The 21,016-nt window shown below is 46.9% G+C and overlaps 1 protein-coding gene across 2 annotated transcripts in view; it reads left to right on the top strand.

Annotated features, from left to right (window-relative positions):
* Nucleotides 1–21,016, top strand: part of clu (clustered mitochondria protein homolog) — an 84,214-nt gene that overhangs the window by 37,429 nt on the left and 25,769 nt on the right. For both annotated transcript variants that reach the window (XM_077655538.1, XM_077655537.1), the window contains exons 10-20: nucleotides 1,578–1,806; nucleotides 3,587–3,704; nucleotides 4,252–4,449; nucleotides 7,233–7,273; nucleotides 7,390–7,444; nucleotides 7,870–7,948; nucleotides 9,303–9,408; nucleotides 10,236–10,329; nucleotides 17,589–17,733; nucleotides 18,245–18,307; nucleotides 20,330–20,388. In XM_077655538.1, the coding sequence (XP_077511664.1) occupies nucleotides 1,578–1,806; nucleotides 3,587–3,704; nucleotides 4,252–4,449; nucleotides 7,233–7,273; nucleotides 7,390–7,444; nucleotides 7,870–7,948; nucleotides 9,303–9,408; nucleotides 10,236–10,329; nucleotides 17,589–17,733; nucleotides 18,245–18,307; nucleotides 20,330–20,388 (1,187 nt within the window). The remainder of the gene's footprint in view (nucleotides 1–1,577; nucleotides 1,807–3,586; nucleotides 3,705–4,251; nucleotides 4,450–7,232; nucleotides 7,274–7,389; nucleotides 7,445–7,869; nucleotides 7,949–9,302; nucleotides 9,409–10,235; nucleotides 10,330–17,588; nucleotides 17,734–18,244; nucleotides 18,308–20,329; nucleotides 20,389–21,016) is intronic.

Below are 21,016 nucleotides of genomic sequence, written 5' to 3'. Positions count from 1 at the left end.
GAATCAAACATCCCGGCTCCTGCCTTTTTTTTTAACTCCTCCGAAAGTGGGAGGAGTCAACCAAAGCATGGAGTGCCTTTCAGCCAGCAGTGTGGCAGCTTGCCGCTTTGCCATCGGCGGAGGGATACATAAAGCAAAGAATTCCCGTGTATTTTTATTTCCATGTATTTTAATTTGCGGCTATGTTCTCTGCGACTGAAACTATTCACGGAAAGCTAGAAAAAAAAAGCAAAAGCGAAGCCGCCACACGACTGGCTGAAAGGTACTACACGCGTAGGTTGACTCCTCCTACTTTCACAGGTGAGTTCGAAAAAAACGTGGGAGCCAGGGCGTTTAATTCGATTTAATAGGGAAATTGGCCGCACACGACAATAATTTGAAGTTTCTAAGAATGCTCGGAGCTTGTAGATCGACTTCACATGGTAAAGACACGAGCTCAAAATCCTCTTTAGTGCACCTTTAATATCAGCACGAGTTGCTGTTGTGTCACGTGACAGTGATGTCATGGTCATATGATGTGTTACGCCAATGACGACAATGCTTACGCACCAAGTGAGCCACTAACAACTTTGCGGTAAAAATGCAAGTTTTGGAGCTTTTTGAACCTGTGACAACCACGGTTGATTTACCAAGTGCATGCATTATAAGGAGTGGATGACTGAGAAGCAGTGATTGCCACTCTGTGTGTACCTGGACTAGGGTGTTGAATAATGGTGCGTGAATATCCGAAATTGCGAATATGTAGTTTACGAGTAGTACTTGCAGCTCATCTAAATTCACTCCACACTTTTATTGTTCGAAGTATTAGTTCTCCAAAACATTGAGAAATTATGGAATTTCCTGTTCGTCAAACTTGTGACCAAACATCACAACATTTACAAACTGAAACATCTTGCACTTCTCACATCAATCAACTTCTTTTTCCCCTGATATAATCGACTGCCAGCACATAGAAAAAATGCGTGCAGCACATGCCTTGCATGAAACGAATGAGCTGCCGGCCATCACGAGCTGCCGCAGCATCATGCAACACATCATTGCATTGTGCCATGATCTATAGTTGACGGCTGGCTGTGAACTCGCTGGCGACGGAATGTATTAACAGGGTTTTGCTGTATATAGTAAATTATGATGATGATGATGGGTAGAAACATTTATAGGCAGTGTATTTCTTTTTCTTTTGTTATAGCTTTGTTTTGTGATAAGCTTTTATTCATAGCTTTAATTAAGTGCCACGATATTCGAGACTGTTAGAAAAAACTCTATTCACAACCAATTTTTATTTTTAGTATTTGGTTCACAGTCTGATATTGGATATTTGCCTACCTCTACTGTTGAGGCTTGCACCTTTTACAGTAGTTAAGTTCTGCTACCTTTGCGGGTGATTAAGCATTATCGTCACAAGTTAGCAGCGCTTGCTCCTCACCAAAAATCCATTCTGGGCACTGATGGGGCGGCTGCAGATGCACGAGAGATAGTTTGCCAGCTGGGGCAAGACCTCATGGTTGATTGAGTGTGCGTGTGTTGTGCCCCACCCTGCAGTTTGTGCGTAACCTGGGTGTCATCGTGTGTTGCAGCGTTCTCCTTCAAGCTGGGCTACGAGGAGCACATCCCGGGTCAGACGCGTGACTGGAACGACGAGCTGCAGACAACCCGTGAGCTGCCCCGCAAGACCCTGCCCGAGCGCTTATTGCGCGAGCGGGCTGTCTTCAAGGTGCATAGCGACTTTGTGGCCGCTGCCACGCGGGGCGCTGTCGCTGTGGTCGATGGGAACGTCATGGCCATTAATCCTGGCGAGGAGACCAAGTGAGTGACCCATGTGGCCCAAGCATTAGGATGTTGGTAGCTCCACTTTAGACAGGTCTTTTAGAATTGATCATCTTGTCTTGGGCAAGCTGCCTATGGGCAGAGGTAGGCACGCCTGCATTTGCGTAACTAGTTAGGTGGTAGGGTTCTTGAACTGTGCCCCACAGATTCCTGCAGTTGTTTGGTGTGCTTTTTGGGCTACATGAGCACTTAGATCCCATACATGCTTCAATCTCCAGCCATCCTTTACCCACTCTATATTTTGGGACTAATAATCGTTCAGCAGTTGCTTATTGCAGCGTGGTTCGCCTCGAGGCCGCCGCTGCCAACCATGAGGTCGAAGCAGTGACAGCGGCGGATTGCATTCTCGTGTCAGTGGTGTGCTCGGGGCACTCACAAGAGGATGGTGATGGCAGCAAAACTGAAACTCAAGATGGGTGCGCCGTCCCCGTCACCCGCGAGGTGGTTGGTGCGATGGATATGCTGGGGCGGCTCATGAGCTCTCGAAGAAAGGGTAGAAATAAAGGATCACTTTAATAGCAAATAAAGGTTTTCCCCGTGAGTTATCTGCAGTGCATTTTTGGCATATTCTTAGCATGCTGGGAGGCCGGCGCGGTGGCTGATTGGTTATGGCGCTCGGCTGCTGGCCCGAAAAACGCGGCTTCGATCCTGGCCGCGGCGGTCGAATTTCGATGGAGGCGAAATTCTAGAGGCCTATGCACTGTGCGATGTCATGCACGTTAAAGAACCCCAGGTGGTCGAACTTTCCGGAGCCCTTCACTACGGCGTTTCTCATAGCCTGAGTTGCTTTGGGACGCTAAACCCCCATAAACCATAAACCAAACCAAGCATGCTGGGAGATTAATTTCGATGTAGAGAAATTTCACTATTACGAAGTAAACTGGCGATTTTACCGACTTGGTTAAATCAAGGCTTAACTGTAGTTACTTTTGGCATATGTTACATGGTGGTAATATCAGTCCACCAGTTAGGAAGTCAGTGGAAGGCTTTCAAAAGAAACTTTATTGGCTGACTTGCGACCATGAAGCAGTGAAGAACTTGGTAGCGGTGATAGCCACAAGCGTGCTCAGTGGTCGTTTAACAGAATTCCCACTGCTCTCAGCCGTGCTCAATTTAAAGCTGACAGAGAACCTTTGAGATAAGGCACCAGAAGTAACTACATCTCGAATCATGTAGGAGCAGTAGTGCATGGCTGCGATCATTGGAGATAAACCTAGTCTTGTCTCGCATTACAAACAATCTGGTAAAGCCGAACGCAGGCAGATTTGAGCATGAACATATGAGCATTTCAAAGATTTGTGGCAATATGGGCTGCACTGTTGGTGATGAGGAGGCCAGTTCAGGCTGAAGCCTAAAATTGGTTGACTCCACATAAATGCTGGAGTTGCATGCTAGGCTAACAACCAGGCAGACCTCTCCTGTGTTCATTAAAGTCTCTACTCCTCCTCCTCCACGTAAATGGGAGCACCGTTTTTGTTCTCACCCTTTGCCTCCACCCCGCTTGTGAGAGAAAATGCGTGACCCAAAATTAAATTTGGTGCCCAAAAGTTGGCATATACATTGCAGCATTGACTACTGCATGCAGTGGTAGGAGCAACACATCTGGCCTGCATGTGAACAAGCAAGCAGGGGTTGATGGTGTTTATCTTGTAGGGAGTGTTAAGGAGAGAGAACTGCCTGGCTGGCAGCTATGCGCTGTCTGGATATTTGAAACTGGTTCTAGAAGAGGTTTTTTTCCTGGCTTTCTGCCATGCTGCAGGATGCAGATGTTCATCTGGAACAACATCTTCTTCAGCCTGGGCTTTGATGTTCGAGACCACTACAAGGAGCTGGGAGGGGATGCAGCAGCCTTTGCGGCACCCTGCAACGACCTGCAGGTATGCTCATGCTGCCTCTCTGGCTTACCATGTAGGAAAGAAATATAATTTAGCGATACCCTTAATTAGTGGTATGTTGAGTACTCGTGTTTCAGAGCTAGATGATTTCAGTCATCTACCTTTACGGTTCTTTCTCTGATCATGATTTTTTTTTTTTTTTTTGCAAAGAGGCCAACACTTTCAACGAAGTTGGATGTAGGTGGCTGGATGCTGTCGTTTTTAAGGAATTTGATTTAGTGGTGTGATGCATTCAGAGCTACTTTGAAATTGTTTTAAAAACCAAATGGTGCAATGCAATGGTAGGGTGAGATCTGATACTGTTCAGTGTTTCCACATAACAAAGTTGGTCCTTGAACCTGATAGGTGTAATCGGCAACTCTAAGTAATTGCCCAGTTAGACACCAATTGTATGATTTCGCAGCCTTGCAGAACACGTTTTCCCTCTACCTTTGCGTCATGGATGTTGTTTGCTGCATTTCTGCACTCTCTTGCAGTCTCCTAGAGATGGGGAGTGCATGACACCTCATGCTTGTGCACTTTGTTGCAGGGGGTGCGGGCGTATGCGGCAGTGGACGTAGACGGCCTGTGCACGCTGGGCACGGTGGTGGTGGACTACCGGGGCTATCGGGTCACGGCGCAGTCCATCATCCCGGGCATCCTGGAGCGCGAGCAGGACCAGTCTGTGGTCTACGGGTCGGTCGACTTTGGCAAGACCGTGGTCACCCACCCAGACTACCTGGAGCTGGTGCGTGCCTCTGGTGTTTCATACAGCGATAGCTGTTGATGACACCAGCCCCCTGCTATGTTGGTGTAGACATCCACTCGTGTGTGCATGTGCGATGTTGCTCTTTCTTCCTGCCATTATGTTCATCAAACATGTAGTACATATTTGATGTAGCAACTATTGCTGGGTGCTTGTAAATGTTTGTGGGTTTTTTTTTTTGCAATTATTCCAGTGTGCGTGCATTGGTTCGCTGGGGCTGCGGGACTGGGACTAGAAATGAGGGCTGATGTGAGAGGCTTCTTTGTGATGTTGACACACGCCACTGAGCATCTCCAGTTGGCCATAGTGTGGAATAGGTTTTTGGTGTGCCCAGATGAATTGGAGGCGAAGAATCGCCGCTGGTGAATGAATAGTGGGGGCAGGCTCAGCTCCTGTTGATGCCAGTTTAATGTTGTTTGGTTTCCGAATGTACCGACAAGAAGGATTACAGAACCAAGCGCTTATATGTTTAGAAAAGGTCACTTCTGCGCATGGAGACTCTGTGCCTTGCACTTTTTCTGGCACCTTAAATGGTTTCTAACTTAAAATGCATGTTGCAGAGGCGGCACTTAGGCAAGGCACTGATGGGACCCGTGACTTCATTCGAAGGCCTCACCATGCCTGGCTGTGCATTATGGCCTGACTGGCTGCTGCGCCAATAGCCCCTTAACACTGTAACTTGCCTTGACATTAGTTTTAGTCAAGGAACATTGTTGCCAGAAATGGGGCCCATGGACAGGATTGGCAGAGTTGAACCTGCAACCAACTTGGATCTGTGGAGTGTGGTACAATGCCAGCTTGAGACCCCAGCTGTAGCTCGCAACATTAATTTAAACATGACAAATAGCTGCTTTGCGTTCAACAGAACACAAGGGTAGAAACATGGTGATGTGAGCAAGTGCCAGTTGCTGCATCTAGGTGCTGTGCCATGTTGTCTGTACTGCAAAAGTGAAGGCTTCATCACTAGTGTTTGCTCGATGGCACAGGCATTTGTGTACATGGCAGTAATTACCAAAAGGAAGCATTGCTACAACGGGGAAAGTTGCAGTTGCAAGATTTATCTGGCCTACGATGGTGCAAATGCAGTTTACCATGAATACCATCAAGCAGCTCTTGGCAGGTGCTGTATGATTTTTTTGTGTTGTTTTTGTCTTTGTTGTTTTTGTGTTATTTCCAGCATAGCCAGTGTGCAAGATGCTTACGCCTGAAGTGCCATAGAAAAAAAGTTAACTAACCATGTCTTCCTGTGGCACTGCGGGGGGCTAACTTTTTTAGTAGTGGATGGACGTATAGAATGGGGGGGGGCTCTGCTTGGCCTTTCCCACCGACTTGTCCATGGTGTTCATTGCTTGGCAAAAAGGTTGTTGGACCAAACTAGGGGTGTGCAAATATTCGAAATTTCGAATACGAATCGAATGTTTTATATTTGGTTCATACAGTCGAGCCTGCTTATAACGAACATAAGCATCACTTGGCATCCGTTCGTTATATCCCGAAGTTCGTAGTGAGTGGACCACAACTTTAAAGACAGTTGGTTGTCAAAACACAAGATTTTTTCTTTGTGAAAAAGTTTGTGATGGCCATTGTTTTTGCAGCACAGATCCTATGAGGGAGGTTTCCAGTGTATTTAAAGCAGAAGCGTTCTCTTCGCCGAGGCCCTTGGAATAGACAAGTTGTCTGAGGCTTTCTATGTAGCCCATTGCTACAGGCGCGCTTATGCGTCCTGTCTTCGAAGTTTCATCCTCATCTGATTTCTCCGCATCACTCGTCCCGCACTTCAGAAACGATGCCCTCATCCGTGCACGGTTCCGAAGTGTCGGCATCATCATTGACAGAAATAAAATCATTACAACCAATGTCATGACCCCCCATGTCGGAGCTGACGATGCGCGTCCACAAATCGCCGCCGGGCTGGTCATCTTGCGAAGCATCAGGCTCTGCATCAGACACTGTGTCGACGAAGCCGGCTTTGCGGAAGCAGTTCCGCACGCAAGTGGCTGTCACCCCCGCCCAGGCCGCTTTCATCATCTCTACCGCTAAATATATTGGAAATGGGCACTGTGTTCCCCTCCGCCATCCCGAATTACAACCAGGGCCCGAGATTTGAACGTAGCCAACGAAACGTTTGCACCACAACACGAGTGGCAAAAGCGCGCGATGGGGCAGACGTGCAACGTGCACAGGTGGCAATCAAGCCAATCAATCTAAAGATACAGACGCACAGCGCCAGCGGACAGACCAATGAGGAGCGTCCGTGAGCGTCAGTGCAGCCACCTCTTGGCTCCCACGGAAGCCCTGCTTCACGGAGCGTGGCCTCCGCGATCGGCGATTGCAAAGGCCATACACTATTTAGAAAAAATTATGAGCAACACTGTTTGCTTGTTTATGTTTTCTGAATTTATTTTTTGTGCTGACCAGATGTTCAATATTCGAAGTCATTTTTTCTTCATATCCGTATCCGATTCATATTCAAAAATTTCAATATTCGCACACCCCTAGACCGCATCATTACGTTGGAGGTTCAGTGGTTCACGCCGCCATCAAACAACTTAAAACCGCCACATGCGGTAAAGCTTAGTTGTACCTTGTAAGTAGTCAGTGGGTTTTCTTAGATGTGGTGCCTTCAGCCGTTTCATTACAGTTGCTGAGCATTACTCGTCCGAATGTATGTCTGCTCTGCTTGTGGTGTGTTTTCACCACAAGCGTTTGTATGCATGTTTGTATGCCCTTTTTCACTGTTTGGGTTGTTTTTGCTCCTATTCCAGTTGAAGAAAGCTGCAAATGCACTCAAGATACTGCCTCACAGGTGAGGAGCGCTTTTTGGAGCTTGGCTGCCCCGTTTTTCTGTTCCTCTATTTTTTGTGTGTGCACTTAGCTGGAATGATTGATTGCTCAACTGCTGTTTCCCTTCCATGCCTACAGTGTGATCAACGAGAAGGAGGAAGAAGTGGAGCTGTGCTCGTCTGTTGAGTGCAAGGTGAGTGGTGAACTCAAGCTCTTAGTCCCATTTTTCGTTGTGCCTGAAAATCTTTGTAATGGTGCTACGCTTTGAAATCTGCTCTGCTGTGCGGTTGCAGTTTTATCGCAAATGGAAACTCTTTCCCTTGACTTTTCTTTTCTTTTAGTTAATGCCCTTGGGGGCACTGTCTAACTTAGCAAAGGTAATTTTGGGACGACAAAGTGTGGTAACACCATGTGTTCACTGCATGCTGTGTTGCTTCAGAGTAGGGGAGAGCAAACAAGGCGAAGGGTCATTGTGCAACTTGGTTTTAAAGTGCGAAGAATGAACAAGTCACGAGGAACGTACTTCTGATCCCTATCTTTCGCCATGTGAAGTGTAAACGCTGTTCCTACACAACAGGTATTGTGAATGTTGTGACATGTGTTGGTCTTGCATTGCAGGGCATCACAGGCAATGACAACAGGCACTACATCTTGGACCTGTTGCGGACGTTCCCCCCCGATGTCAACTACCTCATTTGTGAGTGACCTTGTTCCACGCAGTCTGCCGTCTCACCGTTGCGAACACTGTTGTTGAAAGCCAAAGCAACAAGTTTTAAAACTGCTTTCTGTGAAACATACATTTGCTTGTTGCTGCCAGTGCTTTCATGTTAATGTGGAAGCAAGGGAGAGTATGCTGGTGACATGAGGAGGCCAAGTGTGTTAGATCATTGTCCCTTGACTGCACCTACGCCATCTCGGAATGCATGCATTCCTTATGGATCACTCAATTTGTTGCTGCTGCTTTAATCCTGGTGCCTGGAACAGGTCGCAAGAGTGCTTCTGAGCTTTTATTCCTTGCTTTGATGCCCTAGACACTAGGACAGATAAGTGTGGAATTGAACTGGCAGCCTTTTTGTCTCTCTGAGCTTAATTGGATGGTTGTCAGCTTATGCATTTCTCTGGCATAGCTTTCCTCATGAACTGAAGTGTGGATTGAAAGCTACCTGCATTCTGTGAAGTCTCTGATTGTCCTTGAAGCAGCAGGCATTAGCTCGCTGCTTTGTGGATACAACTTCCAAGCTATCCTTTATGGCTGGCCAGACTTAGTTTCTGATTCATCCAGATTCCAGGCAGGCATACCAAAGCTGCACTTTCATACACTTGTGAAGTTGTTGAATATTGAAGCTATGGAGGGAATGTGTTAGCAGTGGCATTTGTCTGACATTTTGATGGATTAGAAGGCGTTCCATTATAATGTGCAGAGCTAGTTGAATGCTATGCTTGGGAGGCGGCGCATTTTTTAATGTGATTTTTGAGATGGCTTTCTGGGCACTACAGTAGACATTTGGGCTAGTTGGTGGATGTTGATCTTAAAATTCTGCCCGCCTAGTGCACATGGCTCTAAGTTAAGGTTATATCTTATAATTAACCCTGACACCATCTCCAACCAAAAATTTTAATTTAAAACCCAACGTTTCGGAGCCGAGCCGGCTCCGAAACGTTGGTTTTAAATTAGTTTTTGGTCGGAGATGTGTTGGGGTTTATTATAAGCCTTCAAACCCAACTAGACAGTCAAATCTGTCCGAATGTTTATTTTTCAGTTTAACTCTGCTCCAAAATATTTTCGGGATGCTCTGATGTCTGAATTTGATGAAAGTAAAATTAGGGTTGTGGTGGTTTAAAAGTAACTGAACAGAACATTACAATTTCAAAGCTAGCCATCATTTAGCTTTATAGCAGCCTTCTGTCATGCCAGTTTGTAAACAATGACAGGTAAACATGGAACTGAGCAGTTCACAGAAATTATTCCCACTGTTTTGTGACTGTGGATTTGTTGGGTTCTTGGGGTTTGTCTTGCGTAAACTGTGTTGTGTGCCCTGTTTGTGCTGCAGTGGATGGTGTGGAGCTGTGCAAGGAGTCCCGTGCATTGGGCTATCCACGGGAGCACAAGCACAAGCTCTGCTGTCTTCGCCAAGAGCTGATCGACGCATTTGTCGAGTGAGTGGGCTTGAGGAAAGGGGAGCACCAGGGCCTTGTGCATGCATGCACTCCTGCTTTGTTGTTCAGTGTGATCAGCTTTTTTTATGCCTGTTGGCTTACCCTTGTGATATTACTAAGCTTCACCGGTATACTAGTTTATTGGTCCAAAGTGGGTAATGTGTCTGGCAAGTCTGGTAAAAATGTGAAGGGGGGTAGGGGGAGGTGGGCATTTTTTCTAACAGTTTTCGTTGAAACGGTACACACATGGTCCATCAAATTTCCCGATTTTTTCAAATGCGTGAGTGCCGTGAAATGCACTTTGTTGGTCGCAGTGATGATGGCAGTGACGGCCAGGGTTTCAAGTCTGGAAACAAGATCGCTTGATTGAGGCTTAATTCACGCAATTCTGCCATTATGATGGTCGGTAGGTGGGCCAGTATGTAGTCTCGATGAAGCAGCACTTCCTGGTGTGCCAGTCTGGACCTTTTTAATCTCTCTTTCAGTTCTTTTAACACCACAAAAGCATTCTACAGTATACCTCATTCATTTTTGACAATCCTATTGATCTGATTTGTGTGGAACTTGTTCTGATGTGCTGCTGGTAGAAGCATGCCACTCTGTGGAGACCCCTTCAGCAATCTGCTTTGTGCCGGAGGTGGCTAGCTCTAAGCAGATGGTGACATCGAAACTGGTCACGCGAGACCACCCATACACGTGCAGGGTGGTGGGTTCTATCGTGTAGCAAGTGCAGTGTCAGCCCTTGCCAGTTGAGAGTATTTTTGGCTCCTGCGTAACCTGTACAGCAGTGGCAAATGTGTTCTGACTGTGTCTGTGTGTGCTTCCAGTGCCCGGTACGTCCTGTTCATGAAGCTGGCCGCTTTCCACCTGCGAAGTCTCGAAAAGAAGCAGATCACTAAGGAGGGCGAGGAAGAAGCCAAGGTGAGTCATTGGAGAAGGGAGGAGGGAAGGGGGAAATTCTCAAAACTAGTGGAGGGTGGGAAGCCGTGCTACACTGACCAGCATTTTGACAAGAGCAGCCGTCTTGTTTAGGTCAGGTTGTGCAGGTCACAGCCGTAGAGGTGTCGATTTATGAAGCTGGCAGATTGAGATCGAACGGTGGGGATGCCAGCTGTCTGGCTGAGATTATAGCATCTGCAGTGCCAGGCAGTATCAGATCTTGCGAGTGTGACATATATAAGAAAGGCGAGAAAAAGAAAGAAAAGTGCCCTGTCCACACTGCCGATTGGCGCAATAGTAGTCATTATTAGCGGCGTCTCTGTTTTGTGCTTGCACCCCTGCTGAGTCTGCTGCATTTGCAGCTGTGGTGGTGTGAGAACACAGCTTGCCTCTGCTACTGCTGTTGCTGCCACACTCCTGTTGGAAGGGAAGTGAGGATGTAAAGGAGTGGAGAAAAGGAAATTACGTCATGGAACTAATGCGCATGCTGGAGCACACTGTTGTCTAAAACTGGCTGGTTCTGTTGGTCAGGAAGGCCCATGCAGTTCCTGTGCAGTGGCCATTTTTGTTGCAGTAATGTTCAGCACAATGTTCCGATAATTTTTTTCAGCATATGAAGATACACTCAGTTCCCTGTGTTGGTGACGAAAGCCTTCGATAAGCCGCTTTTACTGTTTCTGGTAATTGCGAAATTAACATTGATAACTGCCGCTTGTTTGCCTGGGTGCGCCTGTCTCCGATGCTTCACATGTCTGTATAATGGGCCAAGTGCGGTGCTTTCTGCGCTGTAGTGACTTTGATCGTTGCCTTCAGTCCTTCACCTAAAGACTGCGGTAGTCCATTGTTTTGGGCCCACTTTGGGCCTAGTATGGTTGCTTGGCGGGCTAGTTGGTTCATATCTAACATGTGTTGCAGCGCGAACCACAAGAAGGGACGACGACAGACAGAGTGAAAAGAGCGCTGACTTCCAACTATTTATTTTCCTGATAGGCCACGCATTTATACACATTTGAACCTTCAGCAGGAAAGGGCAGGCAAGCAATCAGCATGAAAGGCATAGGAGATTAGGACATTCACCATCGATCCAGAAACTTCAGCTCTTTCTTGGTTAGAACAACTGATGGCATGCTTACACACCTGTCCTCTGCACGAGCAATACTTGCAGCCTCGATTATCTCCCTAACACACTGATCATTGTGTCGAGCAACGATTGTGCTTTTTTGGAACGCAGGCGCGCAAGGTTTTCTGCGGCGACGTGCAGGCTCATTGCCACAATTGTTTAGACATGTTCTTTTCCGCAAAAACACATAAGGATGGCTGCCCACTTCGTGTGATTATTTCAGAAAAGGAAACGTGGCAGAAATGTTTAGCTCTTTTTCTGCAGGATAAGTTGGCCATGCTAACAATTGAAGACCCATTCCTTGTTAGGAACTCCAAACAGGTTGTTGAATACTTGCGGCAGCATAAGACTGCAAATGTATCTGCCTTTTCCATAGACGTAAAAGACCTTTTTTACTCTTTGCCGCATGATGCTCTGCTATCATGTGTTGAACAGGCCATTGATAGGATGGGTGCCGTTTCGTTCCAGAACAGTTGTGGTTTACATGTTAGTGGCTTTCTAGAATTGCTTGATGTGTACCTGCGATCTACGTTTGCCACCTGGGACAAAGGTTTTTACCTGCAAAAATGCGGAATATGCATTGGATCATGTATTGCCCCGGTCCTTAGCGACTTGTTTTTAGCCATGCATGACAGAATGATTGAAAGATGTCTCGAAGGTACAAGTGTTGTCCAAGTCTTTAGATTTGTAGATGACTTTTTAATCATAACTGACAACACCAATGCGGATTTTCATGTAACAGCCGAAGACGTGCTTGACACATTCAAGCGAAACTTAGCACCTTTAGTTTTGACGCATGAACTGCCCAGCAACAATTCCATTAGATTTTTGGAACTAAGACTAAAGTTTTGCAAAGACCATGTTTGTTGGGGGTATGAACCACGGGGGAAAAAAGGTTTATTACCCGCTGTGTCTGCCCACTCCAAGCTTGTGAAGCGCAGCGTTGTAAAGCACTGTTTTGTAAATGCCCTGACTAAGTCCTGCGACCATATGATCAAAGAAAGTCTAGCCCTGCAAAATAGACGCCTGTCTGACGCAGGGTACCCGGAGGCCCTTGTGGTTTCTGTGGCCGAGGGCTTGCTCCAGAAAATGAAAAACGTCCGGCAATCTGAAAAGAATGCCGTGACAGGCCCGCATGCACGCAAAAAAGTGGCAGTCATTCCGTATATCCACCAGACTTCCCACAACTTGAAGAAGATTGGAAAGCGCGTAGGCGTTAATGTTGTGTTTTCGGCCCCACTCAAACTATCAGTTCTGTGCAAGAAGACTAACCCGTGCTACAGCAAAAAGGAAAAATCGTGCATGATTAGACACCAGAATCAGTTTGTCACTTGCGACGATGGTGTCGTATATCGCGTTCCGTTGTCCTGCGGACGCGAATACATTGGACAAACCGGCAGGTGCATAAATACCAGATTGAAAGAACACAACAAGAATGTAAATGATGGTGACCAGGGCCATCTTAGCACGCACTGTCGTAATTGTGGCAATGAGTCTGCACGTCGCCGCAGAAAACCTTGCGCGCCTGCGTTCCAAAAAAGCACAATCGTTGCTCGACACAATGATCAGTGTGTTAGGGAGATAATCGAGGCTGCAAGTATTGCTCGTGCAGAGGACAGGTGTGTAAGCATGCCATCAGTTGTTCTAACCAAGAAAGAGCTGAAGTTTCTGGATCGATGGTGATTGTCCTAATCTCCTATGCCTTTCATGCTGATTGCTTGCCTGCCCTTTCCTGCTGAAGGTTCAAATGTGTATAAATGCGTGGCCTATCAGGAAAATAAATAGTTGGAAGTCAGCGCTCTTTTCACTCTGTCTGTCGTCGTGCCTTCTTGTGGTTCGCGCTGCAACACATGTTTGGGCCTAGTGTTTGGTTCGTGATTATCGAAGCAGTAATGTTCAAACAGTCGCATATGCATACCACACCTGTGTGCACTATCGCTTACAGGTGCACCGTATGGTTTCCTGCTGTTCATTGGCCACATGATCATGTCGCCATCTTGAGTGGCTCTCGTTAGATTGTTCTTTCTGAGGCTGTCATTGGCTTGCATGCCTAATCCTTCTTTTTTTTACTGAAAAGTCTTTTTGTGGGAGGCATTATGTAAAGGAGCCATGCGTGACCCACGTCAAGCTGCTAGACCTTGCCGGAGACAGCGAAGTGTGGATGGAGTGGGGAGGGGGCAGCACTGTGCAGACGGGACAGGGTGGATAGAGTGCCGTAAAAACCCGCATATAATACGAGGTTTATTTCCCATAATTAGCGTCGTAAATTTCTGCCTCGTACAGTAAAAGCTCGTTAATTCAAATTCCACTGGGCCGCCAGGCCAGTTCGAATTAACCAAAATTAGAACTTATGAAAGTGAGCAAAAATGGACGCGTTTGATGCCCGGAGGGCACGAAAAACATTTATTTAGCAAAGCAATCTGTTATCATCTTCTGCTTCTTCTCTCTGAGGGCTACCGTAGTCACTCGGTCTTCTAGCGCGCGAATGCGACACAGGGAGTCTTCTTCCCCCTCTTCAAAGCTGAAGAAAAGGCGCACGACATTCAGCGCTCCCATAACTTCTGCCGCGGACGGATGCACGGGCTCTTGCTCCTCGTCCTCGTCCTCGTCGACGTCACAGCGGTCTCAATTTCCGGATACTTGGCTAATCTGAGCCTTTTTCTGTTGCTGGCGAAATCTTCGGCTTCGTAGGCATCCTCGATGGCCTTCCTATTTCGGACGTAGGTCTACAACGTGCTTGGTGGAATCCCGTGCTTTTTCGCGATTTCCACTTTGCTGGCCTTCCGTTCATCCACCTCGCGTAAAATCGCCACTTTCTCCTTCACCGTCTTGGCGCAGTATCTCCCACGCGAACACATCTCGCGGGCACATTAGCTCACAGCAAGCGGCGTGCAAAACGAGGGCTAAAACACTAAAACGTCGTTCCTCGAAGCAGTCCCGGCAGGAAAGACTGGTTAGTACTTGTTCCAGCACCCTTGCGGCGCCTCGATGGTTGTGCCATCTATTGTCCTGCCGTGAAAGCTTCCAACGATGGTTTTCAACAGCGGCGCTTGGCGGCGCGCAGTTCAAATTATGGGTGGCGGCGCCAATTTTTGAGTAATTAACGAGCTGTTACGCGCATAGACTTCTATGCACTGCGGACCGCACCACGATGACTATTTCGAATTATCCAAAACTTCGAATGAACGAGTTGTGAATTAACGATCTTTCACTGTACTATTTGCTGATCCGAACAAAAATTTTCGAAGTTGCCCTAAGTTTTGATTTCGTTATTGCGGCATGGCTATAGCTTGGTTTTGCTGTTGGTGAGTGGCTACGCCTTGGCTTCGTTACTCTTGACAAGCGACATCACGATGTAGTTTCTTTGTTGTTGATCCGTTAGGTGTGCCGCGGGGGTCGTGGTATGCCATGTGCCCATTGACAACGCATGTGCTCACATGTAAGCCACGCTTCGTGAAGTGGATGTTTTTTTGGGAGCAAGATGTCAGGGTCTCGAAAACAGTACTTGGCTGCTTTCAAGTGAAAAGTGATTTTAGCTGCAGAGAACATTGGCAACAGTGCGGCCGAGAAGCAGTTTGGTGTCACTGAGGGAAGCATTCATGGATGGCGACGACAGAAAGAAGCCATTTACGCGTGCAGCGGAATGCGGCGAAGCTGTGCAAATGGGTCGTGGATGCGTGGGCGGCCATCCCAGAAGATCTTGTACATCGTTCTTTTAAGAAGTGCGGCATCTTGAATGCCCTCGATGGCACAGAAGATGAGTACATTTGGGAGGATTTGTTGGACAAAGAAATGTCAGAAGAAAGCGCTGCTGAAGACGGAAGTGATTCAAGGGAAGTGCGGGATGCGATTTGAATAAATGACTTCTCTGAGAAATCGTCACTCGTATTATATGCAGGTGAAACTTTTTTTTTTTTTTGCCATTTCGCGTCTCTAAAACTTCACCTCGTAGTATATTTGGTTTTCGTATTATACGTGGGTTTTTACGGTAAACTGAGAGGGTGAGGAGGAGGATGCGAGGAAGTAAAGTGCTTGCTCTGGGAAGGTGGAGGGAGAAGTTGGGGAGGGAGGGAGGGAGGGAGGATTGTGTGAGCTCGCACACCACTCTCTACACCAGTCTGTCATGTTTTTAAGGGACACCTCCATCCAATTATCGTTCTTGGTAAAGATCGATGCTCTGGCTCTTTGTGGCCGTCTTGACATTCATCAACAAAAGAGGCATTTATCACTGAGCAAATTGAATTTGAAAACCTTCCTGGCATTCAATTCAAACTCGTGATGTCCTAATCAAACACGACAGGTTGCCATAATTTCGAAGTGAATGGTGATGTAATGTAACCTCTGGGATGTGTGCCTTAAAATCGCTGTCAATGCATGCATTTTTGCTTGCAAAATTGGCCGCTGATGACGACACCTGCACTTTGTTTTTCGGTCTTTGATAACTTATAACAGCTCTGTTTTCAGTGAGCGGGATCTCTTTGTTATTAGGACACAGCATGCTATTGATACAGGCCAGCTTCTATTGTACTTAGCGTCCCTTCACATGCAAGACGTGAATGAGTTACCGTAGGCATGTGTACAAGTGCTGGGGTAGGTTGCATGAACAAAGTGATGTGATAGGGGAGTGATGTCGGGACACGGATACAGTAGCCGACCGATTTTTAGGACTCCAATAATTCAGACTTGCGTGATATTTCAAACTTCACTGAGGAACCGTCACGCACCTCATGGTAGCGTGTACATTTTCATGACTGATATTTCAGACTTTGTGGGGTCTAAAAGTTAAATTTTTCAGACGAAAACAGATAACAACAATACTGTGGAGGTCGTTTTTCAACCGAAAGTTCATTATTCGACCTAGTATAGACGTGCGGGCATCGCTGTGACAACCAACTCACTCTGCGCCGCCGTGAAAAGCGCCATCTTGAATTTAAATGGAATCGGCGGGTGGCAGGCGGTGATGGACTGAATTGGACGGGCTGGCTTGGATATGCTTGGCTATTTCTTCTTCATCATTGGCATGCGAGATAATGGGATGCTTTCCGTTTCCACAGAGATGGCCTACAAAGAGCGCGCGGTCACACTGAAAATGGTATGGTGGGACAGCTGCAGCATCCGTCGCGGCTTGGATGACACTACCCGTGGTGCGGGGCAGCAAACGTGCTAGGGGGGGGAAAGGATGGGGGGGAGGGGGGGTGCACCCGGAGGTGCTGGATTCCGCTCGCATCTTCCTATGGGTTACCTCTCGATCTTCGTGAGCGTCATTGCCCCATGCAAGCTGACTGTTCTTGCTTTGCACGATGGGTGCATTCGATCGCGGCTTGATTTGCGGCCGCGCCGCGATGTCTGGTATCGTGGCATGAGAGGACGTGGAAAAGACAAAAGCATGACTATGGGTCACATACAGTCTAATATTATCGCTTGTAGGTGGAACATGGGGAGCAGTGATTTTCGCTATTTTGAAAGCCGGTTTTTCATAGAGAAGTTATTTTTTTGAAGTTTATTGATTTTTAGGACTGTTAGATTATTCAGACCATTTTCCGGGTCCCGCTGAGTCCGAAAAATTGGTTGGCGACTGTATATGGAGCATTGTGAGGCATCAAGACACCAGGGGGCGCTATGCACTAGCAATCTTGATACTTTTCTGTAAAGGGCTTCAGCAGCGGGGCTGATTTACCCAAGGCATTGGGACTTCAGGACAGTGAAGGGAAAGTAGAAAGTAGATTTTAAGCGGGTAGATGTAACCAAGCGAAGGTTATCTGATTTGTGGCTAAAATGCTGAACAAGCTTTCACTCAGTTGGATTTATGCAGCAATAGCGTAAACATTGTGTAATTTCTTTTAAGCTCTTTAACTGCTCTCACACATTTAGTGCACTCATAGGAATCCACTTTTTGTTGTTGATCTTTGTATGACAGTTTCAGTGTGACTCTCCACAAGAGTCTGACACCCATTGCCTTATCGTAGCATGAAAGACTACTCAAAGAGAACAGGGTCAAATAGAGGTGGAGTGTTCTTTTTATCAGTACTACTGAGACCTTGAGTGAAGCACGATGAATCAGTGCAGCTCTGCTTCATCCACTTTCCTAGCTGTGGACTGAGTATAGCCCTGTGTCTTCCAGGAGGGCTCCAAGGAGGGCTCCCCAGACAAGGATGTCGAGAAGCAGGAGACGGCAGAGGCACCTCTGTTGCCAGGGGAGATCAGGAAGACGACTGAGCGGCTCACAAATGGTGACAACCACGTCACCAATGGCGTGTCATCCGTGGGTAAGGTGCTCGGCAAATAGCTCTTCCAGCTTCGCCCCTTCTTTCGTTATTGGAGCTCTTTAGCTTCAGCGCTACAAAGTGGCAGTGCATGAGATAGATAAAAGTCCTGCCAGGTGGATATTGCTTCATGTCATGTCAGTTCTCAAAAATTCTGTGCTTGTCGCAAAAAGTATAGTTGGGACACCCGCCTCACTAGTACGGTCAGTGGCTCCTGGCTCTGAAGTGCAGGTGACTGATGTGCCCTAAAAATTGTTCCCTAGAGAATTTTTCTCCTGCCTTCCTATAGCACTGCCACACTTGCGAACTCCTGTTGCAGTGTTGCCTCGTTAGTACCACCACCATCAATTGAGAGCAATGCTCAGAAGCCCGTCATTCTTGATGGGGGGCGTAGTTCATCAGAAGTGTCTGAAAAGGGGAGCAGACTGCTTTAATTAATCAATCAGAAATGGGGGTGTTATTGGGTAGCTTATAGTCTTGTTTGCTGAATTGCGTATTATTTGTTTCTGTGCAGCTGAGACTCAGAAGGATGTGGTGGCCAAGGCAGCCCGTGGTGTTGGCTCACTCAAGGACACTGGTGAGAGCCTCGACAGCCTCCTCATTTTGCCACACACCGTCTGACGCAGCTTGAGTGCGGGCTTTCAGTGGCACTAAAGCAGCGGCAGGGACGAGGGCAAGGACTGGACATGCAGTGCTGTGTCTATCCTCCTCTTAGGCGCTGTTTTAATGCTGTGATGAAAGCCAACTAGAGTAGAGTATCAGTGATTCAATCCTGGCTGATAAGAATTTCGGAATGATAAAAATTTGCAAAATGCCTGGTCAGAGTGTATTGTGTGCAATGGGCAGAAATTCTGATGTTGTGAACAACCCCCCGCCCCACTTGTTCATGTGAATGCATGAGCCATGAGGGCAGCCTCCAGAGCAGCGCCAAGTACTGTGCTTACACCACTGGCATAATGAGCCCACCCCCACTTTTGTGGGCCAGAATTTACTTTTCTTGTTTTCCAGCCTAGCCAGTTCTTCAGTTTTCGCTGCCCTTCACAGCCAGCGCAGACCTTGGCAGCAGCCTTCCACCCATAACATCATTTGTATTTTTTTTTTCTATATTTTGAGGAGAGCTCCTGCCGAGGGCTGGGGGGGAGAGGGAAGGGGTGCCGTGTGCTGGGCGAACTTGGCAGAGTGCCAAGAGGTTGTGTTTAAGCTAAGGCTTGAACGCTTGCAATAGACACTGTTCCCGTTATCTCAGCTGCTATTGGCCCCCCCCACTAGCACAAAATTGCTGGATCGGGTCAAACTGAACAATGCTAAACACTAGTGGCACCAACCATCTGAGCGCGTGCATTTGTTGGTGCATTTGTTGATGACAGAAGGAAGGAAGGAAATGTATGAAACCTCGACCCTTCCAAAAAAATCTGTTGGAAACTTTTTTTCCCGTGTAATGAACCCTCCCCCCAAACTGATGTCAACTTTTCTGGAAAAAAAGTGGGTTCATTACGCAAGTAAATACGGTACTTGCTGCCCATACATTGCCAACCCCGGGACCACTAGTAGTGAGCGGTGGCTCATGACCAGCAAGTGCCGGCATTGCAAGTCAGTGCTGGTGCGCGGTCACCATTTTAGCTGAAAACAGATTTGCGTATATTCTGCATACGAATTTTGTTTGTTTTAGATAATGCAAATTTCGGATGATGCAAATATTTGTCTTCACCCCGCGCAATTTGTATCATCGAGATTCTACTGTAGCTTGTTTGTTTGTTTGTTTATGCTTGTCCTTGTTGTATGCTTATCCTTGTAAGCATCTGCTATCCATGGAATTTCTTGTAATGAATACAACAGTGGATGCTGGGTGTTCAATGTAGCTGAGTGAACAGATGGTTATCTGTTATCTGGCCTTGGATCTGAGGGGAACATTTCTGCAAACCCATTGCACCTGTCACCCAGGTATCCTCTGTTTCTAAGACACTTTATCAAACATCAGGAAGTTGTGCTGCAGATCTCTTTTTTGCAGATCACTCTAGGTTCCTTGCAAGTTGCTTGGTATGTGTATTGGCTGGCAAAAAGAAAAAAAAAATTGAATCTGGACTGTTGTTGCTGGACAGAATAGTTTCTTTGTCATTCCGCATTCCGTTCTGCCTTTAAAAAAAATTGGTATGTCTAAAGAGAAGCACAATCTTATCGTGCTCTACTTTCTGTCCTGTTCAGGGAGAACAGCTGAAATTCTGTTGGGCTCAGTCCTGAGATGGTGCTGCATGACAAACTGTTCAGGTTCCATCTTGTTTGGCTGCACTATGCTGCTGTTCAGCTCAAAAATTAGTGGTATAGTGCCATCACCACTGAGTGTGTGCGTGTAGCTGACAGGACATGAATGGCCAATTAGGCCCTTAATTTTTAGGCTGTGTGCAAGCTGTTGCTGCGTACAGCTAACATTCGCAGTGTCACTTCGGGGCATCATAACTTGGACCCACTGCTTACTACTCTTTGTGCCGAGTGGCCTATCTCCCTGCGTGTGAACCTCATCAGTTGGGCTGGAAGGCAGCATTTTTCCCACCATTCATGAAAAGCCCTAATCAGTTGTAATTTTTTTTTTATTTCCCCGCAGAGTTTGACATCCGGTTCAACCCTGACGTGTTCTCTCCTGGGGTGAAGCACGCTGGTGATGTAAGTGCAGGCATAGTACACTCCTGCTGTTTGTGTTGCTTTCTGTCTCTCATTTCTTTCGCTCACTTGCCCGTCCTTCAAAAGACACAACAAAGCTTGCTTAGAAGGTGGACCAGCATTATGTGTGGGCACTCTTGTGTTGTCACTATCGGCTCAGTGCTTGATTCTGGTCCAGTGTATTCGGTGGAACTCTTTTCTTTGCTTTGATACACAAGACACTGCCAGACACATTGAGCAACACCATTTTGTACCTTTAATTGTGAGCCAATTCAACCTAGACAGCCCCTTCTTCTGCTAGCCACCTTAGTTATCCCAGTTCGTAGGGTGAAAGCCTCGGACTAGCTGTCCCGTGCTTGACTGTTGTCTTGTGACAGACTTACTTTTTTTTTTTATGTACCACTCAGTGTTGCTCATGAGTGCAGAGTTGGGGAATATTTCCATGCTTCACAAAATCAACTTACAAGTAGCATGTTTACTGGACCTGCAATAAAATGATTATCAATCATCAGTCACACCTGCTACAGCACTCTTGCCAACACAGTGTTTGGTGTTGCCCAATATTGGCTATGGGTAGCATATTTTGCTTACTGTCTTGACAACCTCCCTTCATGCTTCGCTTCCTTGTGTT

The sequence above is a fragment of the Amblyomma americanum genome, chromosome 2, assembly GCF_052857255.1.
Source record: "Amblyomma americanum isolate KBUSLIRL-KWMA chromosome 2, ASM5285725v1, whole genome shotgun sequence".
Lineage (NCBI taxonomy): Eukaryota > Metazoa > Arthropoda > Arachnida > Ixodida > Ixodidae > Amblyomma > Amblyomma americanum.
This window is presented reverse-complemented; position numbering and strand designations above follow the sequence as displayed.